The sequence below is a fragment of the Urocampus carinirostris genome, chromosome 1 (genome assembly GCF_059441175.1).
Source record: "Urocampus carinirostris isolate Australia breed hairy pipefish chromosome 1, RoL_Ucar_1.0, whole genome shotgun sequence".
Lineage (NCBI taxonomy): Eukaryota > Metazoa > Chordata > Actinopteri > Syngnathiformes > Syngnathidae > Urocampus > Urocampus carinirostris.
Genome location: NC_142349.1, coordinates 2,790,045 through 2,807,174, shown reverse-complemented (window position 1 = coordinate 2,807,174; position 17,130 = coordinate 2,790,045). Strand labels below are relative to the sequence as shown.

At 36.3% G+C, this 17,130-nt stretch overlaps 1 protein-coding gene across 1 annotated transcript; it reads right to left on the bottom strand.

Moving 5' to 3' along the window:
* Nucleotides 1-2,709: 2,709 nt before the first annotated feature.
* Nucleotides 2,710-6,207, bottom strand: hoxb13a (homeobox B13a). The gene is made up of 2 exons (XM_088352819.1): nucleotides 5,487-6,207; nucleotides 2,710-2,957 (listed from the first exon to the last, which is right to left on the bottom strand). Exons 1-2 carry the CDS (start codon nucleotides 6,205-6,207, stop codon nucleotides 2,710-2,712), a joined length of 969 nt encoding a protein of 322 aa, XP_088208945.1.
* Between the last annotated feature and the right edge of the window lie 10,923 nt (nucleotides 6,208-17,130).

Here is a 17,130-nt window from a genome sequence, read left to right as displayed (position 1 = left end):
TCTGGGTAGGGGAATCTTCATTTAAAAATGCAACGGATCTGCGTTTGTAGCTGAAACAAGAGTTGTTTAAACAAGTCTTGTGGTTGTTAAAAATGTTTATTAGGATAAATATTACCAGCCCTAATTCTTTGTTTAGATTTTACAGACGCAAAAAAATCATTATGGTGTATTTTTTTCAGAGAGGTTCTGTTGTAAGCAATGGAACTGGATTTGTATAAGTAACTTTTATTTTTAATTTATAAGACCTCTTTCTTTTTATTTTTATTTTTTTACATTCAAAACGATATAGCTCAAGACAAATTTCAGCAAAACAACCAAACCCGATCCCCACAAAATCGAAAATGTTTGCATATTTTCTTTCACTATGTTGGATGATTTGATAAAATGTATGAACTAAGAATATTGCAATATGCGGTGTCCCATATCAACAAATATAGCCCTTTAAACTTGTCTCCTTCCCGCAATTACTTAAGTTCTTTGAAGCACGTTTTGACCTTTATTTTTTACCATAAATAATAGTTTCAAAACAAGGTGAAAGCAGAAATCATTTCTAAAAATGTCACAAAATACTCCCACGAGGATACCGATGTATTTACCTTTGGTGCAGACGGCTTTGGTATGCTGTGTGCATAGCTCCAGCCACCCCCCAGCCTAACCCAAACAAATTGCTCTGTTTGCTTGTTTTTTTTCTGTGGGTTTTCATCGTAAAGTGTCTCAATCGTGGACATATATTGTTAAATGAGGTTCCATATTAAGAATTCCTGAGCGAAGTTCAGCCAAAACTGTTGGTGTGACACCTTGACTGCAAACTGTAGTAGAAAGTATGCCCTATACAGTGTATATACTGGACCAAACACTTGCTATTATGAGCAGTATATCAGCTATTCACTCATCAGACTCGTCTTTGCGCTTAACAGAATTGGAACCATAAAGATTGCATGCATATAAGTTTATCCCCGGGTCATATGTACCCATGAAAAGAGCCATATAAGGCTCGTGAGCCATATCCAGGCCCCAATGTAGCCTAATGATTCGTTCAGTTTCCTCAATTTTATGCAGTGAAGGCACGATGCATCAAAAATCATTTGTAGCCATGGATATTTCAAATAGATATTTTTAAAAGATACATCTGAGACTGAGTAATTTTATTTCGTGCAACTCCGTGACCAAAAATAAATAAATAAACGAATGCAACATTTGTTGGGTGAATTTTCTTAAATCATTGTCTTTTTATTGCAAATATTTCAAAAGGCGCTTTTAAATAAAATAAACAGATCTGAAATTGTTTAAGAAACCAGGCTGGGTAGAATGTTAAAGTTTAATTGCATTATGTATGTAGCTGTGATAAAAAAAAAATTAACGATAATAATTCTTAGTACTCGTATACTTAATAAAGCTGACTTTACTGCAAGTGTGTTAAAGAATTGTTTATATTGTTTATTTGGTAAACAGCATACATTTGTTTACAGTGATCTTTTGTTTTTATTCTACATAATATGTCTTATAAGTGCCGCACTGATTTTGTAGGTCGAGTCAAGTCAAATCATGTTTTTTTGTATAGTCCTGAATCACCAAACATCTCAAAGGGCTGCACAGACCAAATACAAAATTCTGTATTCTTTACTTCTTTTTACTTTTTTGTTTAATTATCATTTTGTGTATTACTCCCTTTCTTTTATTATTTGTTCTTTCTTTCCTTCCTGCAGTCCTTTTTTTTCTTCTTTCTTTATCATTTTCTTCTTTCAATTGTTGATGCTAAGAGTTATTGAACTTATTTCCATTGCATTATTATAAATATGCACTACAATATTCATTTTCATTCACAAACATTGCACTATTATTATAACTAAAGCCAGTCTCTAAGCACACGCGTTGTAAATACATTTTTTGGTCTTTTATCATGGTAGTCTTGTATCTTTTTTTCTCTTCAAAGTATTTATTACATGATTAGCCTGCAGTTCCATGCCTAATCTCGTTGCATACAATGTTTACTACGTTGTTGTCAATGACACTAAAGACAATTCAATTCAACGCAACCGCTTGCACGCGTGCACGCGTGCGCACAGGCTATTGTCTAACTCATTGCTTAACGTTCACTTCAAGATGGTTAATATGCATGAAATTGTTACATATTAATTGTGAAAAGTACAAAAAGGACAACTGCATACTTGCTTTAACCGCAATACATTTTATTATTTGACATGCTTAAAAGAATTGAATGAAGACGTGTCTTTTCAAGGGAGTTATACATTAAACATGGGAGCTGACTGGTCATTAATAACAGCACACAAATCATTTACATATTTACATATGTGTTTAGGTTGGCAGATTTTTTAATTTCAGGGGCGTCTTTAAATTCACTGGAATAAAGGAACCTGCGTCAAAAAAAGATGAAATAACATTTGACAAATGCCATTTATTTTATGAACAATTTGTTATCAATAAGGTCTATAACTGTACAAACAAGAAGGACAAAACAAACAAGAAAGTTCATATAGGTGAGTGAGTACACGGCCTATAGTGAACTGTATTTACAAAATGTACGCAGATGATTTGTTGGAGGACTTTGGTTCATTGTTATCATCATTCATATGTCAATTTAGGGAGTCCCATTTTAAGAGATCATGTATGTGTCATTAAATCAGTGGAGTTGGAGTATGGAGTATTCGATTGATCACTTAAAATGCACAATTTCGATGTGACAGACTGTTAAGGTGTGGTGTTTTTTAATTTAGTCACAAATTTCTTCTCTTTTACCCTCCTGTTTTGGAACCAGATTGTGATCTGCCTTTCCGAAAGATTAGTTGCAGCAGAAATTTTTCTCCTTTTGTCTTTTGTGATAAATTTGTTGGCGGAGTATTCTTTCTCCAGCTCCTTAAGTTGCACCTTTGTGTAAGGAATGCGCTTCTTCCTGCCTCGGCGAAAAGGGGAATATTCTTGTTGGTGCGCAACCACATCTGGTGAAAGAAAGAGAAGGGGACACAATATGAAACAATTTGTGCGTCATATCAATGGATACTTATGATATCTGCTAATAAAACTTGTGAAAGTTCCAAGACAATTTATTAGCAATTTTAATGCAAGATTCAGTCTATACTTTGTACCCTTTTTATTCGAAACGTTATGTAATTTTACATGCTTACTTTTTTTTATTTCTTTACCTTGCTGTTATTTGTTTTTGCATTGTGCCTAATGTTTTGCATGCATGTTTGCACGCGGGGAAGAGGAAGTAATTTCATCTGTGCTGTATGTTGTGCATATAGTTAGTTGGTTGGATCCCTTAACCTCTAGGGTCGTGGGGGCACCATTTCCTGTGGTGTGTCTTGGGTAAGTGCAGCCTGGTGGCGCCCACCGCTCACAATTTACAATAAAGATCAAGTCGAAGACAAAAAGAGGTCCGTCCCATTTGAAAAGCATTGAACGGGCGGAGTATGCCATGACAAAAACATATGTAAGTGAACCCTATGTATGGAAAAGTACAGTTTTTTTACTAGACACGTTTTTAGAAAAACAAACTTTCTTATGATCAGTAAGACTTGACCCATAAAGCCTGGAGCGCAATTACTAGTGTTTTATTTGAACCAAACAGTTGCCAATTCAACAAAATCCATGCGATATTGAAATCAAATAGATAGGTTTAATAGTAATAGTTTAATAATAGGTTTATTAGTGACAATCGATAATGAAAAATGTGCCGTTCTGTTTTGAAATCCAGTTTTTGTTTTTGTTGTTTTCTAGCGGCTATTTATTAAGGCAGAGTATGAAAACAACATAAATCATTAATAAGCAAAAGGAAACAATACTATATTTGAAAAAAACAACAACTGTACAACGCAATAATACAATATATAAACACGTGTTCAAATGGAGTATGCAGAAGTTTTTTAGTGCCTAACCCTATTCCATTTTTTTCATTGCTTGGAAAACAAGAAAATAGCTCCATGCCCGTAGAGAAAAAAAATCAAAAACAAAGAAATAGGATAATAGTATTAGTGACTCCTGTAACATACCCAAAGAAACTTGAGATATTAATTGTGTTGAGTATATTCATCCAAATTACATGTGTGTATGACTTTTGAAGTATTGTGTATATTTAAAGTCATCATTTAAATCAGTTGTTCTCCATTGGTCTGACTTCAGGGCGAACGATTACACCCTAATTATAAGCTGCGACCCAAATCGTATTGATCAAAGAGATAGTAGATCTCGATTTTTTAAACGGCGAGCAAATAATAAGCATCGTCAAGTAATCATATTCGTATAATGCTCACTTATCTTCCCTTTTAATGGTATCCAAACAACTTTACTTCTGTGGCTTTGTCTTGAAGAAAATAAAATCCATATATCATATAAATCTCTGCTGTATGGCCGTGCACATACACACAAATGCCTTTGTTGTGAAACGGTGGGTCTCGACTTCCATTGGAATGGATTTACAAAACTCTCAGTTATTTTTTTTTTTTTTCAGCATCATTTTGCCAGACTAAAGACCCGCGGCTCACTGACCCACTTTTGGGTCCCGACCCACCAGTTAAGAAACACTGATCTAAATCTTTCCATAAATGAAAACATTTTCGGGTTGCACAATGGCCCGAGTATAAGTTAGGGGTTACATTTTTACATTCGTTCATCTTTAAAATCCAGTTTGGCAATCATGTTTTAAAAAAAAGAGGAATGTTGGGATTAGTCATTTAAAATTAGAAAGCACCCGGTTTGATTTTAAACAGATTTGAAACATTGTATTCTGTTTTAATACCTAGCAAAAATAGCTTGCTTTGAATTTGAACAGAAGAAAATATGGCCTATGATTTGAATGTTATACAAAATAGCCTCTTAAACATGAATATACTGCTTCATGAGTATCCCTCCTGCTGTCTTCCAGTGAAAACGATTCTCCACAGTGTTGTTAGAAAAAAATCTTTAAATTATATTTTAATTATTTTTAAATGTTAAGATTTTCCTGGATTGGGCTAACCACCGGAAGAAAATTGGCGTTTTATTTTTACTCACATTTTCATGTAAGCCAAGGGTCTCCAACGTGGTGCCCACGGTGCCTGCAAAATACATTTGAGCTGCCTGCTGACCTGTTTTAAAAATAGTTCACCAGTGCTGGGTTATTGTGATTTTCTTGTAAAATGTTGTTTTAGTGGTTGATTTAGTCTATTTAACCTTACTTCCAGTTATTAACCTGGTAATAACATAGTAAAACATAGTAAAGACATGATAAATTATTATTTTATAAACGCACATCAAACTGATTGCCCGTTATGCAAATTAACAACAAAAAGTAGCTCCCAATTTTAAAAGGGTTGGAGACCCCTGATGTAAACTGTATAAGTACAAATTGGTCCTCGAAATGAGGATAACACGAGGTTTAAATGGGACACATAATATTTTTTGCTCAATGTTTATAGGTAGCATTTTTGTACCCCCCAAAAGACAATTTAATTGTCCTGTAGTTTAAGTGTTGATTAACAAACTTTTACCGGCCAGTGCTGATTTCCAGAGGTGACCCTGCCCCTGGTCTTTGGGGTGGTACATTTGTCCTCCCCAGCCATTAGTGAGAGCCCATGGCTGGTAGCTTTCCATAGGGAGGAGAGTCTCGTGCCGCGGCTCACCAGTACCAAGTGTTTGGACCACGGATACATCCAAGTAGCTTGCCATGGGCTGATATGGACCCGGATAGCCGTGATAAAAGGCAAACTCCTTTGGCCTGTGATTGGGATATTCATCGGAGCTCATCGTGGTGTCCATGTATGGAGAGCTGAGCGAGGCTCCTGCAGCCTGTGTGCACGATTTGACGGGACCACGCCCCGTCCTGCAAGAATAGTAGCCGTTGCCTAAATAGCCATAAGGCAAAGCGGATGCTGCAGAACTGCTCTGGTGGCTCGCTCCCGGATACTGCCCCGCCGCGCATGTTTTCACCGAGGACGCTCCAGGATCGCCAGCACTGGTCACTGAAACGTCAATAGCAGAATAACCCGCTGAGGAATGCACTAAACCCGAGGGATGACCGCTGAGTGCTGCTGCTGCAGCCGCTGAATGAGCCATTAGGTTGCGGCATTGGTTCACTGCCGAGGCGCTTGCGAAGTTTCCGCTACCCATAAACCCCTCCATGTTGTTGTTCAACTTGTCCCGATTATTATCATAAACGAACAATACCGTTTCCGCCGACCAGCGAGGATTTAGGACCAAGGCAGCTGTCATATGAGCTATTTTCCCCACGTCCACCCCCTATTTGCGCGCGTAAAGGTCGGGACGTCAGGATGCACGGATCTGATCCGACTGCAGTGCACGCAGAGCAAAACTAGATGCGATTAATATTACCCTCACACACGCACTCATCGTGTACGTGACGCGAATTGCTTGTAGATTATGAGGGAAATACTGTGGCTGACGTCCGATTTCATATTCCGACACAAAACGCCATTGGATGAGCGAGATGAATCACGTGGTATGGACACATAGTGACACCCCCCCACTGCGCCCCCCAAAATAGCAAGACGTGGTTTGTGATTATAGCTCAAGAAAAATAATTTAATTGGGTTGTACCCGGCACGTAGACATACTATTAACTAAATGAATCAGATGGCTATCAGTAATTACTTTACCAGTTATCTTTATCTAATGCAATCAACTCAAGAAGGTTTCCTTCTTCAATTACAGTTAACAAATGTAACTTCAACAGGCACATTTTGCGCCGGGCGCAAAGAATGCGCAATGCAGTGTCCAAACCTATGGAATGCAGTAGCTTAGCCAATGAAAATTCAAGGGTATACTATAAAGATATTGGAGAACAATGCAGTTATGAATACAGGCATGAATTTGACCAAAACCCCTTTTATATAATGTTGCCCTATTTAAGTTGTTGTATTGAGATTCAGGAAAATACATACAACAGCAATATAGAATTGCTTGTCCGATTGCAAAAGAAAGCTATTAGGATTGCGTATAACGCTGAGTATAAATAACATACGAACAAACTGTTTATAAAATCCAACATTTTGAAGATATGGTGAAACTTAAATCGCTTTACAAAGCAAGTTAGCAACAAATATTCAACAGTTGTTTCTACATTAATTGACGCTCATCATCTCAGTGTAATGTAAAACTTCAAGGTCAAATATTCTTGCACAACAATTAAAGCAATTGCGCCCGAAAATTTATTAATTTATGGAACGATTTAGTTGATAACTTTCAAAACGTCCCTAATTTGCATCAATAAAAACATACAAGTATCTTAGATGAATTTATGAAAGAAGATAAATACATCGAGTTTCTTTGGGTATTTATGTTTTAGGAGTACCTAGTGGGGATGCGTTTGAAATGCCGATTCTTTGTTTTCAATTTTCCTCTGTTGGGGCAAGGTTCTGTTATTTTCTTTTGATTTTAAATATGTCTTTCCTGCAAGTATTGTACAGCTATTTTTCATGTGTAAATAGTTTATTGTGTGTTGACCCTTTTGTGAATGAATGACTGATGTTTTTTTTGTTTTTTGTTTTTTTTGCTCTTGCCTTAACAAAAAACCACAAACATCCAAAACAAAAGAGTAGGTAATATTTACTAGCAAACTAGTAATTATTATTATATTATATTATAGCATATTAGATTGTAATTATGTAAGCCATTACTTATTTCAAAATCATTATGTATTGTTCTGAGGTGATTAAGAAAGATTCTCACTTGAAGTGCAGTCGCCATAGGCGTGATGACAGCAGAGAAGATTGTTACTACTACTACTATTGCTAATAATAACAATAATAGCCAACTAATAATACAATATTCAACATCCTCATCACAGCGAGAATGACTCTATAATAACAATAATGACAATCAGAAATTAACAGTTAATTGGATCGCAGCCAAATATATTGAGTGTAGCACCACCAATATTGAGTGCGTTCGAAGGAATGTAGTTTAACCTAATTCCAAGTCCCACAAAAAAGCAGAAAAATACATTTGATTACCATTTTTGGTTCGGTTATTTTGATCAAATAATAGCAAGAAAACTAGTCCAAATCAGCGATTGATTGATCAAGACATTTTCCCCACTGGTTCTCAAATACAAGGTTACCATGAAATCAAAATCGAAAACTTTCATAAACAATTGATAAACAGAAAGAAAAGGGATGACGGGGAGAAGTCAGAGCTTATCTTGTTTTTTTCCCGTTGACAATCCAAACACTTCCCACGTTAATCAAAAGATATAATCAGATTATCATGACAAGGTAATATGTGTAATATGTATCATATCTCATAAATCATGAGCACTTAATTAAAAATCTGAAAATACATGTCGTATATGTACATGTTTTCATCACATCATTTGCTTTAATATAACGCACACATTTAGACCTAACAATTTCAATAAATTGATACACTATATGTGTGTGTTTTGTTTGTAGTTATAGAATTTTATTTAAAATGCTTATTTGGATAAGACTAGGTCTTTCAACTGCATGGGTCAGGACCAAAAAGTGTGTCACAGACCAAATGGGTTTGTCTGCAGGCAAAATAATAGTAAGAAAGGTTACAAATCTGTGAGTAGATGGCATTAATGCCCCTGACAATGTGAAACAAAGCTACTGAAGTGAAGCGTTTTTTATTTCATTGAAAATGCAGCTAAAGGAACATTAAAGGGGCAGTCTGTATTATTTGACCACTACATGTCGCTGTATTGTGTCTTGCAACAAAAAAAAACGTGTGCTAATAAGCACTAGGAAAATTGCAAACTTCAGAAACTCAAAGTGACCAAACCACACCATTTTCAAAGTCTTTTGTGAGCTTTTTTCCGGGTACCAGGTTGCAGCCAGATGGCTTCTTGCCGGTGACGCTCATGTTATATGAATAAATGAAATTTTCTCTACCTAAGAGGAAAAAAATGCATCTTTGTACCTGTTACAGGTATTTTTGCTTATTATTTAAAACAACATTTTTTGAATGAATTATTTTTTTTACCATTAGAAGCCACTAAATTCACTAAATAAACATCATCCTTTTAAAGCATGGGTCGGGAACTATTTTGACCCAAAGAGCAATAATGGCAATATATTTTGAGTTTTTTTGGAGTGAGCCATAGCATAAATGGTAAAATGGCGGCGCCCTCTGTTGGCTGTGGCTGCATCGGCTCGCTACAACGGGTCAGGTGTATCGACATTTCGTTCTGTGTACATTGTTACAAGAATGACAATACAAAGGAAATTATTATTATTATTATTATTATAAGACAAAATACAGTGGAACCTCGGTTTTCGAACGGCTCTCAGTTCGAACAAATCGGTTCTCGACCCAAAATTTCGAGAATTTCTTGCTTCGCTTTTCGTTCAAAAAATCGGAGTTCGAACACCAGTATGCTAGGGTGCGATGCTGAGCGACGTACGGGTGTAGATCGTGTAGATTGCCCCCACCCCTTGTGAAGAACTGTTATGACGTGCGCGCGCACTTCTTTTCGCTTTCGCTTTTACAATCGGTGAACGGAGTGTTTTAGCCCCTAATTATGCCTCTGAAGAAGGTCGGTGCAAGCAGCAAAGTTGCTACAGGTGAAAAAAGAAGAGTAGTGCGTACAACTATTGCATTTAAGAAAGAAATAATAGCAAAATGAAGAAGGTGTGCAAGTTTCCCTTCTTTCCAGGAAATAGAGCATGGCTTCTGCAGACCACCACAAAGGTAAGAAATCCTATTCATAACTCTTTTTTTTATCCTTTCCGCTCACCACTTTTTGTGGAGACCCGGGTGCTAAATGACGTGTAAACGGCCTGATTTTTTTATTTTTACACGTTCATGTTAGCGTAATCTTTCGTACGGAAGATTACGTTAACGCGAACGTACGATTAGCCTGGGTCAGCTTCATGTTTACGTTCATGGTAAACATTCAGGGTGTTGGAACGGATTAAAACAATTTTACATTACTTTTAATGGGAAAAACGATTTTCGGTGATCGAACAAATTGGTTTTCGAACAAGGTTCCGGAACGGATTATGGTCGAGAACCAAGGTTCCACTGTACATCAAAATCGCCAAACCTTCTCTCTAGACACAACCCGTTTTTTTCAGCACATTTTATTTCACTGTGTGATGTTTGATGATTTGATACGATTTATGAAATAACAATAATGCCAGAGCCTGAGTCCAATACCAACAAATTTACCTCTTTAAACTTGTCTGCAGTTTAAAGTGGTAAATTTCTTCAGTTACTTAAGCTCTTTAAAGCTTTTTTTTAACCGTCAGTCTTTACACGAATAATAGCTTCATAACAACGTGCAAGCAGGATTCTTCACAAAATACTGCAAACGAGGATGATGGCGTATAATCTTCAGTGCAGAAAACACTGTGCATAGCTCCGATCACCCAATCTGGGTGCTTGGCTGGCGTTTAGTGTTTACAATTTGTTCTGTGGGTTTTTATCGTAAGTTGTCTCAACACTGAACAATCATTGATTGATAAACTTTCACATAAAAGATTCCTTAGCTACGTATAGCCAAAACGGGGTCTGTTGGTTTGACACCTTGAATGTAAACTGTAGTTGGGACCGTGCCCCTTATGTACTGGATCAGACCAATCATATGACTTGCGTTATGTCTGCTATATGGACACACCAATCTCGATTTGGTGCTTATCAGAAGTGGAACGCTATGGGTGAAATTCGGAAGAGTATGATTTTATCTCCGAGCCATATGTACTCAAAAAAAGAGCCATATCTGTCCTGCGAGCCATGGGTTGCCTACACCTGCTTTAAAAGAAATATTGATACTTAAAGTCGTTTTGGTTGTGCTGGTCGTTTTGTTGTTTACATACACCTAAATATATTTCACTATTGTGGTTTAAACTGCACAATCATTTCATTCAATTACTCTGTGAATTATTGATTTCAGTTGCAGCCTAAAATTAAGGTCAGGTTTTGGGCACCGAAAAAGGACCAGTTGGCAAGCACTTAGATTGGATTTGCGTTCATGAATGTTCTACGCTAATGCGCCTAAAAGCTACTCCGAATATGGAAACACCGTCATACTCTATGCACACAGATGTAGATGGCTTATTATACGTGGACTCGCCAAAGGCCACACACAGATTGTGCTGTCCTGCCGTGTGGTCTGCATTCAGACGGTCTTTGCGGGTTCAAGGTCAAGTTTGAAGCAAAGGAAGTTGGGGGTTTGAGGGGTCTTCCAGACAGTCACCCTATAAACTCAAGTTCAAGGCCATCACAGACCGAATGCTTTGTGGTAAGAGTGCATGTGTAGCTGCTCGTGAGTCCGTGGGTACAAGCATTGATGGAGACCAGGACGACGCCATATTGTCTCAATAATCACTCCTGCGTCACTCCTCCGAAAATGATGCTATTATGTCCAGTGGCAAAACACAGAAGGAAAGCAGACTGAAGTTATAACACATCAAGATAGTATGACATCTACCTATACATTGAGATAGGTGATCTCCAAAAAATAACTATATATCAATGCAACGTGCAGCGGTTTTAAATCGCATTTGGTGGTGACGCAGGTATCATAATAGCCCATTTGTTTTTAAAGGGCCTCAAAAATAAGATGCTTTTTACTCGCATTTTGCTTGAGGACGGAATATGAAAGATGAGCACGACAATACAGGTTTTTTTTTTCATGTCATGTCAAGTCAAGTCATGTTTTTTTGTATAGCCCTTAATCACAAGGAGTCTCAAAGGGCTGCATTGACCACAAACTATTGCAAACTACGGACTATTATTACACAATCTGATCCAAAACCTACATTAGGGCGAGGAAAAACTCAAGAACCTCAGCATGAGGAAAATGAAAAACCTTGAGAAGGGACCGCACTTACATAATCCCCCATCCAGGATGACCAGGCTTTAATGGGTTTTGCATTAACAAACAATAAAAATTTAAATAAAATATAAACCAAAAAAAACATGTATTTATTATTGGTACTTCATTTTACCATGATGCAGTGGTTAGCTTCGGTCTCTGGTAAAAACATATGTTGGCCTATTTGTAGGAACAACTACTTGAAAAACATGCATTGTTCGTGACAAATAAAAAAGAAATACACAAATGAATAATTTAAATAAGAATTATTGTTTGTGTTTGAAAAATGCAGCCTTCATTGAGTTATATTGTTTTATTCAATTAATGACAAATGCCCGTTTATTTGTTGTATTCCAAAATTTGCCTGAAGAAACCACATAAATGTTCATGAACTATTGACTCTGTTAAATGTTCTAAGCTTAGTTTGGGTTGCTGCAGCAGATGCTGCAGTGGTTTTAAGTGTAAATCCAATAATTTTACTGCAATACGCAATTGCGGCGATATTAGAATATTTAGGAATTCGTTCTCAAATATGTCATTCAAACCCGTGATGTTTTGTGTGTGTGTGTGTTTTACCTAAGGCCGCAGACGGTCCACCTACACATTTAAGTCATACGACGTTCAATTTGAAAAGTACAGAATAAACACCTTAAAACTCAAGGATCATCGATGTATCTAATTATGCTGATATAAAGTTTCAATGGTACCATGTCTGCACTCTTTATGTTTGTATTGGGTTATTTAAGTGTATTAGATTGTCTCGATATTTTTGATGGACATTTACTATGGTATCCATCACTTTGCATTTTAACTGCAAATTAACGGCCCAAAACGAAGTTTCCTTGCTCTTGAACAATGACAATGAATATTCTGAATCTGAATCAGGCATCCTGCGATTCTGTTCATACTTTGTATTCGATTAGACACTATTGATAATAAACAAATACATACATAAATTAATACGTGTAAACGCAGTGAAATAATGTAAATATTTATGAATAGATTTATTATTGAAAGAGTTTCTATATAAAAATGTGGTTATTTAAAGAAATTTCATATAGCACAATCCGTTTTACGGCGGCTCTTGACTCGGGCGCCACAATGAATATACGGATAGGAGTATTGGACGAATGAACCATGGCCAAATTGACATACGATTAAAACACAAAAAAGAGGATGGAAATAGAACTCTGAATCAAAAAATATGCTCTTTTGGAAGTTGTTTGACTTCCAATGAAGAGTGAAAAAAACCTACAAGCGGAATGATTTTAAATGTAATGACAATTCTTTTGAACAAACTTATTCCAGTCATTTTCGTGTACTTTCAACCTCTCAAACGAACAAACACTAAACCTAGGCTTGATTTTATTTTATATATACACGTCTACAGTATTTTGTGGAAATACAACCATCTCGAAGTGCGTGCCTGTAACGCATAGAGCCCCACAAACGCGCTTGTTTCGATTCTTTACATTTATATATTTATGTAATCATCTATTAGTTCATTTATTTATTTATTTTTTGTTTATGTTTCTATCTATATTTAAATGGACTGGGACGTTTTTTCATTGAAAACAGAATAAAAGCAATGAATGCGCGGCGGCAGAGCCAATCCTGCATGCTGCCAGTCATAGCCCGAGAAGGTGTTGTAGAAACACAGAGAGAGAAAGAGAGTAACTAATAGAATAGATCAATTATTATGACATGTTTAATTCAATACAAGGGGATGCTCAGCCCTGGCTCACTACTGTCATCTCCACCACTATGTCCAGTGATCATATAACGTTTGGACTTATAATATTACTAGAAATATTTTTCAATGTACAGAAAAAATATCCACAAAAATATACATATTAAAAGTAAATCCGTTTTGGGGAATGGTCAGCGAATTCAGTTTTTGGTCGAATCTTTAAGTTTGATAAATATTCCCAAATATGGTTGTACGGGGAAAATAGAGTGCACGCAGCCACGTTCTCAAAACTCTACAAAAGTGAAATTAAAAGTCAATCCCCATAATGTCGGTCATTCCTACATAACATGTAATACCCACCATCATGACCTAATTGTCATTTTCTGATTGCCGATGCTCAAGTCATATTACATTTTAGGTCTTACACTCAACTCCTTCCTTGACAAAAGATTTGGCGTTAGCATGTTCGAAACTGCAAAATACATGTTGGATGAAAAGCCGCACTTCTCAAAGTCTTTGTGTCCCGAGTCCAAATTGATTTCAAGAATATGTGAATATACAGGGTTGGGAGGGTTACTTTAAAAACGTAATTCGTCACAGTTACTAATTGCATCTTGGAAAATGTAATCAGTAACGTAATCCGAATACTAGTATATTAAAGTAATTCGATCACTTTGGATTACTCCAATACCCAATACCTAGTCAAGTTACGTTTATATTGAATAGGATTTTGTTTAAGATAAAATGACAAAGTAACCCTGAAAAGAAATAGGGGAAACCAAGATCAGGTAGTTGCTTGTGGTTTATTTTAAAAAAATGCGCACATTTTAACCACGTAGAGCATGGATGTCAAACTCAATTGCACAAGGGGCCAAACTTCAAAACACACTTAAGGTCGCAGGCCAACCAGGAAAAACATTTATTGAACACACTTAAACTGAATGTTTTTGGAACATAAATATGAATAAAAACAGACAAGAATATTAAATTTAAACCTTAAATCACTTATACAGTATTTATTTTTTTGTTTTAAATAAAAATATCTTGTTAAATTATACAACGTAGAACTTAACTTAAACAACTTAACATTAAAATAACATTCAAATTCCTTTGCTCCTATGTCAATGTATATATTAAAAAAAACTTATCCCAAAAGATTTTGCTCTCCTTAATATATCTCCTGTCAAAAGTAGACATATGAAAATGCTACACATGTTATTTTGTAAAAATGTCACAACATTCTGAGAACAGGGAGCCTGATGTGCTTACCTTTGGTGCAGACGGAGTAGGGCGAGAGTTGGGAGGGAGTGCTTGCACTTTTTGACTGTAAATCGTAGTGAAAACATGCCCTATATATTCTGAAAAGTACTGAAATGCAATTCAGCTTTGGTTTGGCTTTGCGTGTGTCTGAACAGAGTTAATGGCTCAAGTTTTGAACAGGATGGAGAATATTTGCATGCAATTAAATTTGTCTCTGAGCCACAGATCAGGCAATACACACCGTATACAAATCACTTTTGAGCAGGTAACATGTTTATTTTGCCATTTTCTATTCAAATTGCTCGAATAAAAAACTGTTATGCACTCTACCATAAAGCTTATTTAAGCATAATAAGCTTAACGGTAGAGTGCATAACAGTTCTCAAAAGTGATTTGTATACGGTGTGCATTACCGTTCGATTACATTCACAACAAATACAAAGACGGAATGGTTTAAGTTGTATTACATTCCCAACAAATGCAAGACGCAGTGGTTTTGGTTATATGTTCGCCATTACATTCCCCAAAAGTGATATAAAAGTGAGATAAAACGAGGTAAATGGGGTTATAGTAGCTAGGGGATGCAAATCTCGGCAGGGATGCATTTCTCGGCATAACACCGGTCGTGCTTCTTCTCTCCCTGTTTTGTGTCCCACGTAAACCCCAAGAGCAATTCAGGCAAAATGCACAGTTCGGCACTGAAGTACGCACAGCCAGAGTTAATATCATGGCTCGTTAATCAAATAAAGGGTTTGGGCGGGTTTCGGCTATATATATATATATATATATATATATATATATTTCGGTGCCATCCCAATTTTTTTAAGACCGATTTTACCTCTAATCCTTACAATACCAATTATTATGTGACATTATGCACGGAATGATTTTAAAAGAAGGGGAAATGAAGAAAAAAATTGGGGAAAAAAAGAAATAAAAGGAAAAACATAATAACAAAAGAAAAAAGGAGGCGATAAAAGAAGAAAAAAGATTACTTTACATGATCATATAAACATGTTAAAACTGGAATACACGTGAAATATATTTAGAACATTTTTAAATATACAAAATAAAGGTAACATGCAAAACACTTTTAAGCTTTTTATGCTCAACAAATTCAAATTCTATAACAAAGATTCCCCCCAAAATTATATTGAGCAATTGTAGGAGAAGAAAGGCGTCTCGGGGGAACCAGTTGTTGATTTGTGGGGATACCGGCTCTAGACATTTCGTTCGTGAACGACACAAGTCGGGTGCTGTCAAAACTTAGCCCTCATTCACCTTTTCTTTCGGTACATTAGCAAATACTATACCACACCTGTCAACCTGTACGGTTTTGCCGTACAAAGTACGTTTATTATGCATTTTAAGACGTGAACGACGTTTGAGAAAATCTGTACGGAAAACGCACATTTGTCAATTATGGGTACCATCCGGTACACACTGACTATCACGAAACAGCAAATCAATCAAGTCAAACGAGGTCGCTGCGGAAGCGTCTATCTCGGTATCGTTTTTTTCGTTGCAAACGAAGCGAGGGGTTTGTAGTGAAAGGAAGTCCGTCTCTTTTTAGAGAACCGGCTTTTTCGGCTCAACTCATTAAAGAGAGCCGGCTCTCAAACGGCTCACTTGCTTTGATGCATTATATTACGAATTATGTTGTATAAATAAGTTAAGAAAAAAGCAAGTATAAAATGACGAAATGAAAAAAGACACGTTTGTGGTTATCCCTTTAATCAAATTATTACCAACAATAATTTAATGCAGAAAATTAATTCATAGTTTGAATAAGAAAATGTATTATTCTACTTAATTATATTTGCATGTATTTTTCCTTCTACAGCAGACCTGGGCACTCCGGTCCTGGAGGGCCGTATGTTCTGCATGATTTTTGAGGTTTCTCTGATCCAATACAGGTGATTCCAATCACCAGTATCGTTAACGAGCACTTGCTAGCTTGCTAACAAGGTTTTAATTTGTATCACCTGAGTTAAAGAAGAGCAAACTTCAAAATCTGGCAGGACATATGGCCCTCCAGGACCGGAGTGCCCAGGTCTGTTCTACAGTGAACATCCAAGCTACTTAATTTTTGAACTGTTTTTTTTATAATAAACCTCATTCATGTCGAGCAACTCAGGATCTCACAACAAAATGTTAATTAACAATATATATGATATAACGAAACACATGTACAATATAACATGTTAAACTACATAAAAAACACATTTGAAAAAAAAAATATGGTGTAAGATTATTTTGTAAGGGAAATATACGACAACTTGTAAGGGCATGGAGCCGTGGAGGTTCACAGGTATGCTATACTGTATTTGTAATTGCTATCCAACTCTATGGAATTTGCTATTTTAAATGGTGACATTATCTAGAA